Source organism: Engraulis encrasicolus, chromosome 20, assembly GCF_034702125.1.
Source record: "Engraulis encrasicolus isolate BLACKSEA-1 chromosome 20, IST_EnEncr_1.0, whole genome shotgun sequence".
NCBI lineage: Eukaryota > Metazoa > Chordata > Actinopteri > Clupeiformes > Engraulidae > Engraulis > Engraulis encrasicolus.
This window is the reverse complement of record NC_085876.1, coordinates 36,245,604-36,260,603: the sequence shown is the minus strand read 5'-3', so window position 1 is coordinate 36,260,603 and position 15,000 is coordinate 36,245,604. Positions and strand designations below refer to the sequence as shown.

Genomic DNA, 15,000 nt, shown 5'->3' with positions numbered 1-15,000 from the left:
GCCATGATGAAGGATATTCTGGGTTTGTCTGCACAGCTGCCATAGGACACCCACACTTGATTGTTGTGTCACTGTATACTGTTTGGCATTACTGAGATGAACATGATGTTACCAGGGATGGCTTACATGTAGCAATGGATGTAGCAATGGATTTAAAGGGACACTGTGTGAGATTTGTATTACTTCGTAAACGTTCATGTAAAGATCAAATTTGGCAATAGGCAGTCCAGTTTCAATGAGCAGCATAGTTGCAGTACCTTTTTTGACCATTTCCTGCACAGTATATACTGTAATAAAAAGAGACAGCCACTGTGTGTATCTGTATCTCCTGACTGGCTACAGCTGCTTTCTGTAAAAGTGCTGCTCAGAACGCACTGCACAATAACACAGCAAGTGTAGGCCTATGTGGCGAGGGGCTATGTATCTTTTTATGATGGTTTAGAGACAGTGTCATACAATTCATTTTTTTTTAATTATCTAACCTTTATTTAACCAGGAAAATAAACCCGTTGAAATTAAAAATCTCTTTTACATGGTGGGTGTCCTGGCTAAGTGGCGGCACAAGTTACAAAATAAAATTCCAGTTGCATTAAAATGACAAATCAAATGACGCAATAACAAATCAATTAAAACAGTTACAGAGAAGGGAGTCAGTCTCAAGTGATCTCATCTTGGAATTAAAATCGCTCAATGGAATCAGATCTGTTAACTTCGAGTCCTTTTGTAAATTGTTCCATATAGGTGCAGAAAACACAAAGGCCCTTTCCCCCTGCTCTGTACGAAAGCAAGGGACAGAGAGTAACAAATTGCCTTTGGAGCGCAGACCATAAGATTCAACATTCCTCACTGAGATTAGGCTGCAGATGGGTGGCAGTAGACCAAGTATTGTCTCACATATGGGGTGAGTTCAGGTAAATTGGGCCACTTTTTGCATATAAGTTAATGGAAAAAAGTGGCCCAATTTGCCTGAATTCACCTAAACGTATTCTAGGCAATACTTGGACTACTGCCACCCTACATCCGCATGATGCTGATAGGTTAGGCCAGTGTAAGAACTAACACCTATGCTGCATGTTTGCTTCACTGTGTACATCAGTAGGGCTTGCGTTTGACCGTCTACCACATTTACAATTTACATGCATTCTGCTATGCGGTGCTACATCACACAGTGATGCACATCTCTATTAGCTTTTTCAAGCCAGCAGAAAACCATGCCAGGGCAAGTACCCAACACATCATCTGACGCATTCATACCACATATCAGAGCATATTGGAACTGAATAGTTGATCCGCAATGCAAGCCAAGAACACATGCTGTAAAAAATAAACAATGTGGTATGAACGTGGGTCATTCTTTCACCATAAGCACGTTGGGTTCCCGTGCCAGTGATGCAGGAAGGAAGCATCACCTGGAACCATTCGGCCTGAAAACAGCTTATGAGATCCAAAATAGCCCCGGCCCTAGAGTCCTTACCTGTGAGTCACTAAACTGTGTCAGTGCTATATGTAGCATTATGAAGCATATGCAAGAAGCCTATTATCGGCATGATAAATATTATTAGTCAACTGTAGTATGTTTCCTTCCGATGGCTATGAAAATGATAGCTCCTGCAAACTGCAATGACATTGAGTAAGCGCATTTCCAAGCCAAATGTCTCTCACCTGGCCAATAATGTGGCTAACTAATGTGTGTTAGTACTGTATGTGTCAAGTGTGTTTTAGTAGAACCATGTGTCAATCTATAGTCTTTGCATGTTTGCATTTGTCTGCGCTGCACAGAACCTACCTGCTCTCCCTCCTTCCGGACCGGAACCGCATCCGCCGCTAGAGTGCAAAGAGGTGGAAAAAGAGAGGGGGAAAAAAAGGAGGGAAAAAAGGGAGGGGAGAGAGAAGAGAGAAAAGAGATGGTGAGAGACAGCCTTCCATTATACAGTAAGGCTATATAACCCTTGCACACACGTACTGCCAGCTGTGCACAGCTGACAAGCACAGCCACACGTTTTTTTTTGCTGACATTCACACAAAAGCACTATAATTAGAATCATTACCCACACCAAATGTTAGCACTCTGCAAGGGGCCATTTCCGCCACTTGCACGGTAAACTATGCCGATTTGGAAATAAAAACGATGCTGTAGGCCAGTGTTTCCCAACCAGGGGTACGTGTACCACTAGGGGTACGCGAGCACACTGCAGGGGGTACTTGAGAAAAATACATTTTAACAAATATATGGAGCTTATTTACATTGGGATGGAGAAAGCGATATAGAACTTGACTTAGGGGGTACTCATGGCACAACGAAAAGGCTTGGGGGTACACAAGACAAAAAAGGTTGGGAAACACTGCTGTAGGCTACAGCTGGGCAATATGACGATATATATATCGTTATCATGGTATAAAAGTGCATATCGTGACCTTTCTCCTATATCGTTTATATCGTGATAGTAATTTTATCAATTTTATACGATTGAATATCATTTAATTACATTCCATATTGTCACAATACACACTATAAGTTAATGTAACTGTGAAAATAAGAATAAAAAGACCCATTCTAAAGAAAGGTTGTTTTGCAAAATGAAAAAATAAAGAGCAAATAAAGAGAATAACTGAAAATGTATGTAATTGTGCTATATCGTGATATATATATATATATATATATATATCGTTATCGTGATATAAAGTAATCCATATTGTGATATTGGTTTTTTTCCATATCGCCCAGCCCTACTGTAGGCTACGTGTCCTCGTGGCAGGTGGCTCCAGGGACTGTGTGGTGGTGGGGCTGCAAGTGGGGTTGAGCTACTACAGTGGTTTTGAAAGTGGGGGGCAGCGAACGGGTGCTAGGGGGTCAGCGGTAAGTTGGAAGAGAAAAGTATAGCAAAACAAAACACATAATTGAATAATTAATGTAGCCTACACCAAAATAAACAAAAATCAGCTGAACAATATTCCTATTATAATAATACTGCTATTATTGTTATTTTATATATCCAAATGGGGTACTCACACACAGACAAACTGTAGACGATGGTTGTGAAAGAAGGTGTTCAGAAAAAGATAGTGTGGCCCATGTAAGGGGGGCCTTGGCTGGAATCTACCGGTATATGGGGGACCTTGTCTTGGGAAAGTTTGGGAACCCCTGAGCTATTATAAAAAAAGGCCCCTTGGCGCACCCAAGGGCCTGAAGGGCCTATGTGATCCACTTGTGCATGGCACCCAGAATTATTTGGTGCTATGCCCCTGGGTGTTTGCATGTGTTCCTTATTGGCAGCTGAGTTCGATAAGACATTGTTTTGGTGCCAGCTGCTCCGAGGACTAATGGACAGTCAAGCCACCCGGGATTACTATCTGCAGAAACCATTATTGCACCCTGCACACCACCACTTAATCACCACAATTACATTGTCAAGTATCCCTGCTCATTGTAACATCACCAGTAGTTAGGACCAGCAGGGAGTCTGCAGCATGAGTATAAGGGAGTGGTTCAAATGTACTGTATTATTTGTATTTTCTGTAATTGCTAAGCAAAGCAAACTTCAACTGACAAAAACAAAAAGCAAAGACTTCCTTATACAAAAACTAGGCAGACACTAGACTGATGCTCCAGTCTCTCCTCATGGTGATATCCTATAGGCAACTCCAAAGCAACCTGAGAAAGCGGATCCGATTCATCTCTATCAAGTAACACATAATTGTACCCAGGGGATAATCTGTCTCCATATCCAGTCATACTACAGTCATATGGATTACACATTTCCGCTGGTAGTAAAATGAATACAAAAAATATCGGTAACACTTTATTTTAGGGATACATCTATAAGCACTAATACATACAATGTTCCTGTATAAGTAACTTGAAAGGCATGTACAAAGCAAAATCAAACATTTGTTACGCATGTATTCGCAAATGTGTTGTTCATGCACAATAAGGGATTTACCGTATTACCAATTTAACCTTAGTAAGGACCTAGTAGGCCTTAGCATTTGCTTAGTACATGCCCTACATGTTAAATGCAGGCATTAACATTGTATGTATTAGTGCTAATAGATGTATCCCTAAAATAAAGTGTCTCTTATCTTATCTCTTATCTCTTATCTTATCTCTACCTGTGCACTTGGGTACTGTACATCGATGTATGTGTACACCAAGAACGTCCCACACTATTTGAGCGACGGAAGTCATTATTTCTCGGAGGCTCGGTGACTAAATCGACCAAAGCGAATTCGCCAGGAACAAAGCGACCAGGGCAAATTTCAGCGATTAAAAGTCGAGCTAATATTATGGTAATGAACAGAGAAAACCAATTGGAATGTTTATATTTGTGAATGTCCCAGACTGTCAAGCCAGAGCTAAATCAAACATGTCGATGTCACGTCCTGAGCGAATAAAGCGAATTCATGGCAAAACTTCTTCAGCAACCTCAGCTACCTGGGTTGCGTAGGTCATTTCTGGTCTACACGCAGCTTACAGTTTTTCTCGAATGCTTACACACAATTTCTGGTACTTCACACACAATTCTCTGAACATCTCACCCCTAACCAATGTCTCTGAACACTAAACACAATTCCTTCTTTACACTCACATTTCAGTTTTAAAACACACTCTTTTCAAACCACTACACATCTGGATTACACACAATTTTCATGAAGGAAATCCCTGGTTGTCACATTGAACACATTGTCATTGAAAATACTAAACTTAACCGTTCACTTCCTCATCACATGGGCAGACTCTCTTCATACCGGTTTACAATCTGAAATCATCACCCCATAAGGACACATTGCATGTCATATTGGTAAAAAAAATGTGTGGATGCAAGGAGAAAACACATTTGTTTAGTTTTTGAACTCAATATGTTATACAAGACATCACTTTCATGTGGTTACCCAATATTTTACAATAAATTAGTGCATTTTTTTAAATGTCAGAAAAATATGTAAAATTCTGTATTCAGAGTGTAAAAACAATACTTAGGTATTTTACTACAGAAAAATACCCTCTTTAGTAAGTAGAACACTGAAGAAACTGTGTTTCAAGTTCAGTATAGAGTTTTACCTTGTGCATATTAGTGTTCAATGGTTCACATAAGAGTGTATTAAAATGACTGCTTGTGTGTGTCATTTGAGAACAAAATGACCTTTTTAGAAGAGAGTACATTGTTTTGAGACAAGACGTGCATTTTTCAGAGGTAGTGAGGAGTTTTGCCCGTTGTGTGTGAGGTTTGGAGATTTGTGTGTAGAGTTTTGAGAATTCGAGAACTGATTCCGAAAAATGTGTGTAAGCAATCGAGAAAAACTGTAATACCACTGATGAGTGTGCCTGGCTAAAAACTTACAAGAATGCATCAGCTGTTTTTGTCAATGGTTACAGTAAACACGTGAGCTTCTGTGTGGAGTTACCAACATCTGCTGATGGCTGCTCTTTCTCATATTTTCTAGTAATTTCTTCATGTGATTAATTAACATGACAGTCCTAACTGTAAAGATTATTTTCGAGGGGACAAGAAAATTCAACATTCGAACATTTAAAAAAGAAAAACACTTTCTCCCCCAAAATTGAATGTCTAATAATTACGCCTGCTAATCTGATCTTCTAACCCGTCCCGGGGCTACAGTGGTGCAGACACTTTTTTTTTACACTGCCTAGAGCCCAGTCCAGCCAAATGGGTTGCGGATAGATTAGTGGTAATCCTATCATACTGTGGCATTCTAAGAATAAATAAACTATGAATAATAACTATGGATCTGCCTTGTGACCTCTATGGAATCCTGATACTGCCCTCTGCCTTCGGGCGACAAACTGAGATAATGTGGTGGGCAGCTGTGGCCTAGTGGCTAAGGAGGAGCTGGCTTTAGATAATAATAATAATAATAATAATAATAATAATAATAATAATAATAATAATAATATTTGTATAGCACTGTATCATACAAGGCATGTAACTCAAAGTGCTTAACAAATGGGAAAAAACATCATTGTTAGAGATGGTTTTAAAAGGAGAGGTATAGAGGAGGGGCAGAAATAGCAGGAAGGCAGAGGAAGAAGAGATAGATAGAGATTGTAGAGTCATAAGGTCAACGTAGGTTAGGACCAGGATTCTTAGATGCGTAAGGTCCATAGTGGCTGGGCCTAGCATAAGACAGAGATAGTCACACAGAGATTGGGCGCTCAGATGCGGCCCCTGGTGGGTTGTGTAATAGGGTTGCAGGTTTGAATCCCACCCTTCCACTCCCTTTCCACTCCCATATCCCACATTGCTCCAGGGAGTGTAACCAATACCCTGTGCTTAAAAATAACTGTAAGTTGCTTTGGATATAAGCATCAGGTAAATGTAGCTACTTAATGCACGCCGTACCACCAATGGCATGCTGTAACAGTCATTACAGTCATTGAAAGGTTAATTACCATCTACTATGACATAACAGAAAGCCTTTAATGCACTTTGACTCAGTCATTGCCATTCTTTTTATATATATATATTTTTAGGGGCTTTTATGCCTTTATTTGATAGGACAGTCTGAGATGGTGACAGGAAGCGAGTGGGACAGAGAGACGGGGTGGGATCGGGAAATAACCCCGGCCGGACTCGACGGTTCCCGTGGACATGCAAGTCCAAATGTGGGGGGCTTAGCGCGCTAGTCATTGCCATTCTGGTAACACCAAATTTATATCGCCGTGTTGTGGGTTAATGCAATATAATGTAATGACACTGCAGTTCAGTATAGTGGTGTATCATTTGTTGGGGCATTTTGCAGTTACTCTTCGATGGAATAACAAGGCAGGTAGCCTAATAAGCCATACCTTGAAAAAGTCAGTGAGTCAAAATGTGTGACTCAAAACGTGTCTCATGTGTATGCAATAAAATATATTACTGTACGTCATCCTGCTTTACATTTACGCTCATCCTAACACTTTTTTCTGAGTTTGAGGTTGTAGTACAATCTTAACTTGAAGATAAACTGCCTCATTCTTCCTCAGTTGGGTCAAACTCAGAGTCATTTATTCCAATTTCACACACGTGTCTAAGTATCATACATGATGAATAGAGGATATACCTACTTCTTAAACTTCTGTATGGGTAAAGGCTAGCACATTGATTTAAAATTTCTCATCATGAGAGAGACAGTGTAAGCCATTCATCATATAGAAGCAAACACTGTGCATGTACTGTGCACCCTGTTGCATAGTAATATGCGCTTATCCGCCTATGCCTTTGTACCGTCCTCCTGTACGTTTGAAGTCCTTTGTTTTCCGTCATTGGCATGGGGCCCAAACATCAGCTCCTGCTGCTGTAGTAAATCAGCTCTTTGGCTATAATTAGAAGCTGTTATGCATTTTACCCCGCCAAATGAACAAACAGCATGAATATTAAATAAATAAACAAACATTAAACAACCTGAACGGTCTGCAATATTTCACTGCCCACAGATTGGCGTCCGTGGCTTCTCGTATACCAGAGTAGGAGAAAACGGAGGTGGAAAAGAATGTCTTTCTTCGTCGCAAATCTCTGTTATGCATTTTACCCAGTAAACGCCTAAATATAAATATCAGCAAACAATCTGAATGGTCTGCACAACACCACACCACCACACCGATTAGTGCCCATGGCATCCAATATACAAAGAAAGGAGAAAAATGGTCTGGAGATGCATAGTGTCTTTTTTAAGGCAAGAACCTGTGGCATGCATTTTACCCTGTAATGCATAAATATTAATAATGAAACCAATAGAAACAATCTCAACAGTCTGCACAACAGGATACCAGCACACAGATTTAGTGCCCATGACATCTAATACAAAAGGAATAACAAAACTGATGTGGCAACGTATAGTGTCTCTCTTCACCGTGAATCTCTGTTATGCTTTTTACCCTGTAAACACATAAATAAACATATAAAATCAATCTGGGGTGCGTTTCTTGACAACATCTTTGCTAACTAAGTTAGCAACTTACTTGGTTGCAATGCAATTTCCCATTGGAAACCTAGTAAGTTGCTAACTGGTTAGCAACAATGCTTTTGAGAAACAGGGTCCAGATCTGTCTGCCGCACATGACACTGCCACAGAGATGACTGCATCTAATATAAACAAGGAAAGGAGAACACTGATGTGGTGGCGTATGGTATAGTGTCTTTTTTAGACGTGAATCTCTGCAGGCTGGTTTTAATCAGCGGAAGGCTTAATTGTGTGGCTGGTTGGCAGTAAATACTGCAAAGGCGGACGGCGGGCGGCCTCAAGGCCTCACAGGCGGCACACCCTCGAGAGAAGAGAAGAGAAGAGAAGAGAAGAGAAGAGAAGAGAAGAGAAGAGAAGAGAAGAGAAGAGAAGAGAAGAGAAGAGAAGAGAAGAGAAGAGAAGAAACGAGAAGAGAAGAGAAGAGAAGAGAAGAGAAGAGAAGAGAAGAGAAGAGACGAGAAGAGACGAGAAGAGAAGAGAAGAGAAGAGAAGAGAAGAGAAGAGAAGAGAAGAGAAGAGAAGAGAAGAGAAGAGAAGAGAAGAGAGAGAAGGAAAGACGGAAAGAAAGAGACTAAAGATAAAATGAGAGATACATCGAGAGAAACAGACAGACAGAGATACAGACACGCGGGCGGACATAGAGATACAAACAGGGGAATGCAGGAAGACAGAGAGAGAGAGAGAGAGAGAGAGAGAGAGAGAGAGAGAGAGAGAGAGAGAGAGAGAGAGAGAGAGAGAGAGAGAGAGACAGAGACAGAGACAGAGACAGAGACAGTATACAGGCATTGTGAGACAGAAAGAAGTAAGCAGGAAGAGAAAGAGAGAGAGTGCATAGGTGTGTGTGTGTGAGAGAGTGAGAGCGAGAGAGAGAGAGAGAGAGAGACAGAGACAGAGACAGAGACAGAGAGAGAGAGAGAGAGAGAGAGAGAGAGAGAGAGAGAGACATACAGAGACAGAGACAATATACAGGCAGAAGAGAAAGAGAGAGAGTGCATAGGTGTGTGTGTGTGTGTGTGAGAGAGAGAGAGAGAGAGAGAGAGAGAGAGAGAGAGAGAGAGAGAGAGAGAGAGAGGAGAAGAGATAGTAGAAACAGCAGGTGGCAATGTCTACACTCTCCTGCCAGCCAGCAGGCAACTGGGCCATGTCAAGGTAAACCAACATGCACCACACCTGACTACACTCACGTGGAACCCATGAATTAGATTCACAAATGAGCTGTAAACATCATGAACATGGACAGATGCAGTAACACACAGACACACACACGTGCACACTCACACGCGCACGCACACGCACACGCACAAGCACACGCACACGCACACGCACACGCACACGCACACGCACACTCACACGCACACGCACACGCACACTCAGAGGTGCATCCTGCCACCAGGCAAGGCAGGGAATCGCTTGGGGCCCCCAAGCCCCTAGATAGTGAGTGACAGCCCAAACTTTACCACAGTAGTGGAGATTTTGGTGCAAATGTTCATTCTTTTACATTTTTGCTTGGGGCCCCACCTGACCCTAGATTTGCCTCTGCGCACACGCACAAGCACACAACATGCATTTTTTTCCCAGACACAGTCTGAGTTGACATACCAAGCCTGGCCAACAGACAGCAGCAGGGCAAGTTAACGCTCTGACAGTGAAGCACAACAGAGCCAGACCTGAGGTGACGCAGAGCCTACGCGGCCAACATTCCTTCCTGTGCCTCTTGTACACAACACGCGGCAGCAGCAGCAGCAGTCAGGGGGGTGCCGACAGGGGGGGACAAAGGGGACAGTTGTCCTGGGCATAGGGAGAGAGGGGGACCAGAGTTGGGTCCTCATTACATTGTAATGAGGGGGGGCCCATTCAGACGACGTTGTCCTGGGCCTGGCCAAAGTTCTCAGCGTCCCTGGCAGCAGTAACAGCTGCAGCAGCAGCGTGCCCTTTAGATTAGAGCCAGCCCATGAACAAACCCATGATCTTCTCTCCGGCTCTTCCTACGTCAATGAATCTAACCATTCGAATCCTGCTCTTCTCTATATCCACGCTTTGAGCACTATGCCCCTTAGAATATTACCCCAAGCCCTGTCGTGGCCAACCGGTGGGGCACTCGCCTGCCATGCGGCTGACCCGGGTACGATTCCCGGCCCGGGTCCTTTGCCGACCCCTCCCCGTCTCTCTCTCCCCACTCGCTTCCTGTCACCACCTTTACTTTCCTATCATAAATAAAGTAAAAAAGACAATAAAACAAAAAAAAGAAGAATATGACCCCAAACAACTCTATTGGTCTTGCTAACCAAGTAAAGCAGAGCTAGGTAGAAGTGCCTACACTTTGTATTCAGTCCTGTGCATTTTAGTCTGTCCTGTGCATCCTGTGGATTGTCCAAAGTCTTGTGTGTGCCTCTAAAAACATCAAGCCTTTTAGAACATGTCCCCAAATCAGGCCTGTGATCTACTCTTCAGTGAGTTGCTCATCAGCAAACCAGACCAATCCGGTGAGAAAAAGAAGCCCAGAAAATAAGAACCTTTATTCAATATCGGAATGCCTCTGATATTGCCTTTCATGTATGAAAAGTCATAATGAATACTTGGAATTTGATGGTGGTGGTTGTTACTGTATTCATGAAAACGGTAACATTTTTTGAATGGGCAGCATGAATTCTGTATAGAAACTGCTAAAAACATTACACAGCGCACGTTTAACAACGCTTAATCCTAACCTTCTCACATAACAAACTGTATGCATGAACTTAAAACCATCAACAGTCCCAATGATCATCTGTCCAGCTCTTCATCACCTTAGCCAAAAAAACCAACAGTCTGGTCCTTTTACACCTCTTGATCCAGGCCTGTCTAACAATCATCTGCATCTGTTTCTGTCCTGCTGCTTCTGTCAGTGTGCATCCTGAAGCATGGGCTAAATCAGTCACATACAGAGACGATTCTAGGGTAGGTTGGGGCCCCAAGCAAAAATTCAAAAGAATGTCTTTCACCATCTATAGGCTTCGGGGCCCCAAGCAGCTGCCTGAATAGCCTGGTGACAAGATGCACCTCTGGTCACATACTGTATACCTGCCAGAGCACAGCAGACAAGACAAGAGAGAAGCACGCACGCACGCATACACGCACGCACACACACGCAGGCATGCACACACGCAGGCACGCACGCATGCAGGGACACAGGCACGCACGCACACACACGCACACAGCGAGGGGTTGAGGGGCTCCAGCACATGACTTCCTCTCCCAGTGCCATGCTGGGCCTGCTGCAGCTCACATGGGACTCAGACATGGACTAATGGGCAAGCAGGAGAGGAGAGGAGAGGAGAGGAGAGGGGAGGAGAGGGGAGGGGAGGAGAGGGGGAGGGAGGAGAGGAAGGGAGAGAGAGGAGAGAGAGGAGAGGAGAGGAGAGGAGAGGAGAGAGGAGAAGAGAGGAGAGGAGAGGAGAGGAAGATCGAGGATGAGGATGAGAGGTGAAAGAGGAGGAGAGGAGAGGCTAAAAGACAACGTTAATCATGTGCTTCTTCTGGCAGAATGGCGCGTCGGCTTGCTTGGCTTCTCGCGTCGGCTCTTCCGCGTTCTCCTTCGCTTCGTCTTCGCTTCTCCCCGGGCTCTGCTCTTACCCCCCCCTTACTTCTCTCGCCTCGTTCTATCTTCTCCCCTTTCTGCGCGGCGTCTACTTTCTTCTCCTTGCTGTGTTCCCTCCCTGCTCGGCTCGGCTCCCTGCCCTGTCCCTTCTCGTCGCTTCTCTCCCTCGGCCTGCGCCCTGCGCGTCGCTCGCTCCTCTCCTCTCCTCTCCTCTCCTCTCCACACCCCTCCCTCCCTCCTCTCCGCATCCGCGTCCCTCACCGCCCCTCCTCGCCGCTCCTCTCCTCTCTGTCGAAGGAGAGGCGAGTAGAGAGAGAGAGGAAGAGGAAGGAGAGGAGAGGAGAAGGAGACGAAAGGGAGCAGTAGAGGAGCGGAGAGTGAGGCGAGGAGCGAGAGGCGCGGCGACAAGGCAGGCAGGCACAGGCGCGGCGCAGTAGACGGTCGCTCAGGCGCGGCGCGGCGACGCGGCGCGGCTGCACCGGCGGCGTCGTCGCGCGCGGCTAAGAAATGCGCTGGCGTCGGCGCGGCGCCCGAGCTCCTTCGGCTGGCCCACGTAGCGTCTACGGCGACGCGTGGCTCGGCCGCGTCGCGGCGCACGTGCTCGTGCGCGTCGCTGGCTCTGCGCGTCGCCCGTGCCGGCGTCGTCTCCCGAGCGCGTCCTCCCGCGCGGCGCCCCCTACCTGCGCGTGACTCCTCCCGTCGGCTGCGCTTCTCCCTGCTCCCGTTCTCTTCGCTTGCGCTCCCTCTGCGAGTGTTTCGCCCGGCTCCTTCGCGTCCGCCGCTCCTCGCCTCTCAGCCTCTTCATCGCCTCCTCGCCTCGCCTGCGCCCTCCCGCCGCCTCGCCGCTCCGCGCCGTCGCCTGCTGCTGCCTTCGCCGCTCCTCCTCTCGTCGTCCACGCGCTGCTATCGTGCCATTCTCTGACGCGGCGCTGCTCTTCTCTTCGCTTGCTTCCCCCGTCTGCGCGGCGTGCTGCTGCTGCGCGGACCCCGTCGCTTCGCTTGCTCTGCTCGGCTGCTTCGTGCTCTGCGTCTCGCGGCTCGTTCGCTGTCCCGGCCTTCTCGCTCGCTTCCCCCCGTGCCTCGGCGTGCTTCGTCGCGTTACTCGTCCATCTGCGACTTCAAGGCGTCTTTTTCTCTGTCGCTTTTCGTCGCTGCGGGCTGCGTCGTACGCCGGCGCGTTTGTCGTGCGCGTGCGTCTTCTCGATTGCGCGGCTCTTCACGGCGCTCCTGCTCCGATAGCTTCTCCTCGCGGCGCGTTGCTCAGCTCCTACCCGGGTCCGCTGCCCCGGTCTGGAGCGTGGCTGGTGGCGGTGTTACCGGCACCCCCACTGTGCAGTCTCCGCCAAGACTTTTGCTCTCGTTGGGCGCGCAGCTCCACACTCAGCTCTCTCGCACGCGCCCTGCCGACCCGCCCGCTCTATCTCGCGCGGACCCCCCACGCTCGCCGCGTTACCCTTCCCTCGCTCGCCCGCTCGGCGCTCACTGCCCGTACGCCCAATCTAGATTCCCCACGAGTGAGGTGATTTAGAGACAGTAGAGGGTGAGTAGTATATGAGTATTTAGTCAGCGATTCGCGCGCTCCCGTCCAGCCCTCGCCCGCCGCTCTGCGCGACGCGCGCGGCTATCGCGCGCTCGAGAGAAGATTGAGTTAGTGATTTGAGTGAAGAGATGAGAGATAGATTGAGTGTGAGATTGGATGTGTGAGAGAGAGATGATTGTGAGAGAGAGAGAGAGAGAGAGAATGAGGATAGTGTATAGAGAGATGAGAGTGAGAGAGAGCCAAGCCTTACGGCCGCATCGCAGCGGTAGACCGCCACAGCTGACCAGACCCTCGCACCGGCAGCTGAGGAGATAGAGTTAGAGTGTGAGATGATAGAGTTTGATAGTGAGATAGAGTATATATAGTGATGATAGAGTGTGTGTGGTTGTGTGTATAGTAGTGTGTGATATTGTGAGATGAGCGTAGTTATAGAGTGTATAGAGATGATGAAGTTTAGTCGGAGAGCGTGTGACGAGAGGAGCAGACTAGATAGGTCGATGCTGTGCGTGCGTGCGTGTGTGTGTGCGTGCGTGCGTGCGTGTTTCTCTCTCGTGTGTGTGTGTTTATATGTTTGTATCGGTGGGCGGTAGCGGTGTGCAGCAGTGTGGAGAATGGGACCTGGCGTGTCTGGGGAGGTTGGTGACGCATCGGCTTTGGCTGAGGGGGCCCTGTGTGTCGTCCCCGCTGAAGTCAGGAGAACGCTTTGACGTGTGGCCAAGCAACAGAGTGAAAGGGAGTGTGTGTGTGTGTGTGTGTGTGTGTGTGTGTGTGTGTGTGTGTGTGTGTGTGTGTGTGTGTGTGTGTGTGTGTGTGTGTGTGTGTGTGTGTGTGTGTGTGTGTGTGTGTGTGTGTGCGCGCGCGCAAGTGATTGCGTGTGTGTCTCTGTGTGTCACAGTTTCTGTATACAGAGAGAGAGAGAGAGAGAGAGAGAGAGAGAGAGAGAGAGAGAGAGAGAGAGAGAGAGAGAGAGAGAGAGAGAGAGAGAGAATGTGGAAGGAGGGATGCTGTAGTGTTTGTGAGTGGAGGTGTGGCAGGAGAGGGAGGAGGGGCTGACTCACCTCACATTCTGAGCCAACACCCAACAGATAGAGAGAACACAAGATATGGAGAGAGAGAGAGAGAGAGAGAGAGAGAGACAGAGAGACAGAGAGAGAGAGAGAGAGAGAGAGACAGACAGAAAAATAGAGATAGGTACTGTAAATGGAGAGAGAGACACAGAGACAGAGAGAGAGAGAGAGAGAGAGAGAGAGAGAGAGAGAGAGAGAGAGAGAGAGAGAGAGAGAGAGAGAGAGAGAGAGAGAGAGAGAGAGATGGAGATGGAGATGGAGAGATAGATTGAGAGAAAAAAAGGGATAGCGAACACACAAAGGAGAGATGGATAGAGGGAAAGAAAGATGGAAAGACAACACAAACGAGTGAGATGGTGAAAGCATGTGTTATGAGAGGGAGACAGGTAAAGAGGAGGGAGACCAGAAGAGAGCGTAACAGGAGATTGCAGAGCCAGGAAAGAAGAGGAGTCAGAAAGATGGATCATCTGTCTGTGCTTTTACTATCTTTATTACATCTCTCTCTCTCTCTCTCTCTCTCTCTCTCTCTCTCTCTCTCTCTCTCTCTCTCTCTCTCTCTCTCTCTCTCTCTCTCTCTCTCTCTCTCTCTCTCTCTCACACACACACACACACACACACACACACACACACACACACACACACACACACACACACACACACACAGAGACACACAGACAGAGACACACACACTCACACACAGACACACACTCACACTCACACTCACACACAGACACAGACATACACACACACACACACACACACACTCACACAATGTTTCTCTTTGCCATAAAGAAAAGAGGGAATACAGGATGGATGGATGACGATATGAGTACTGTGTGTATACAGGGAGAAAGAGA

General features: G+C 46.5%; 1 protein-coding gene across 3 annotated transcripts in view; it reads right to left on the bottom strand.

The window, feature by feature from the left end:
- fam131ba (family with sequence similarity 131 member Ba) overlaps window positions 1-15,000 on the bottom strand; it is a 63,483-nt gene that overhangs the window by 34,965 nt on the left and 13,518 nt on the right. For all 3 annotated transcript variants that reach the window (XM_063185849.1, XM_063185850.1, XM_063185851.1), the window contains exon 2: window positions 1,787-1,824. In XM_063185849.1, coding sequence (XP_063041919.1) covers window positions 1,787-1,824 — 38 coding nt within the window. The remainder of the gene's footprint in view (window positions 1-1,786; window positions 1,825-15,000) is intronic.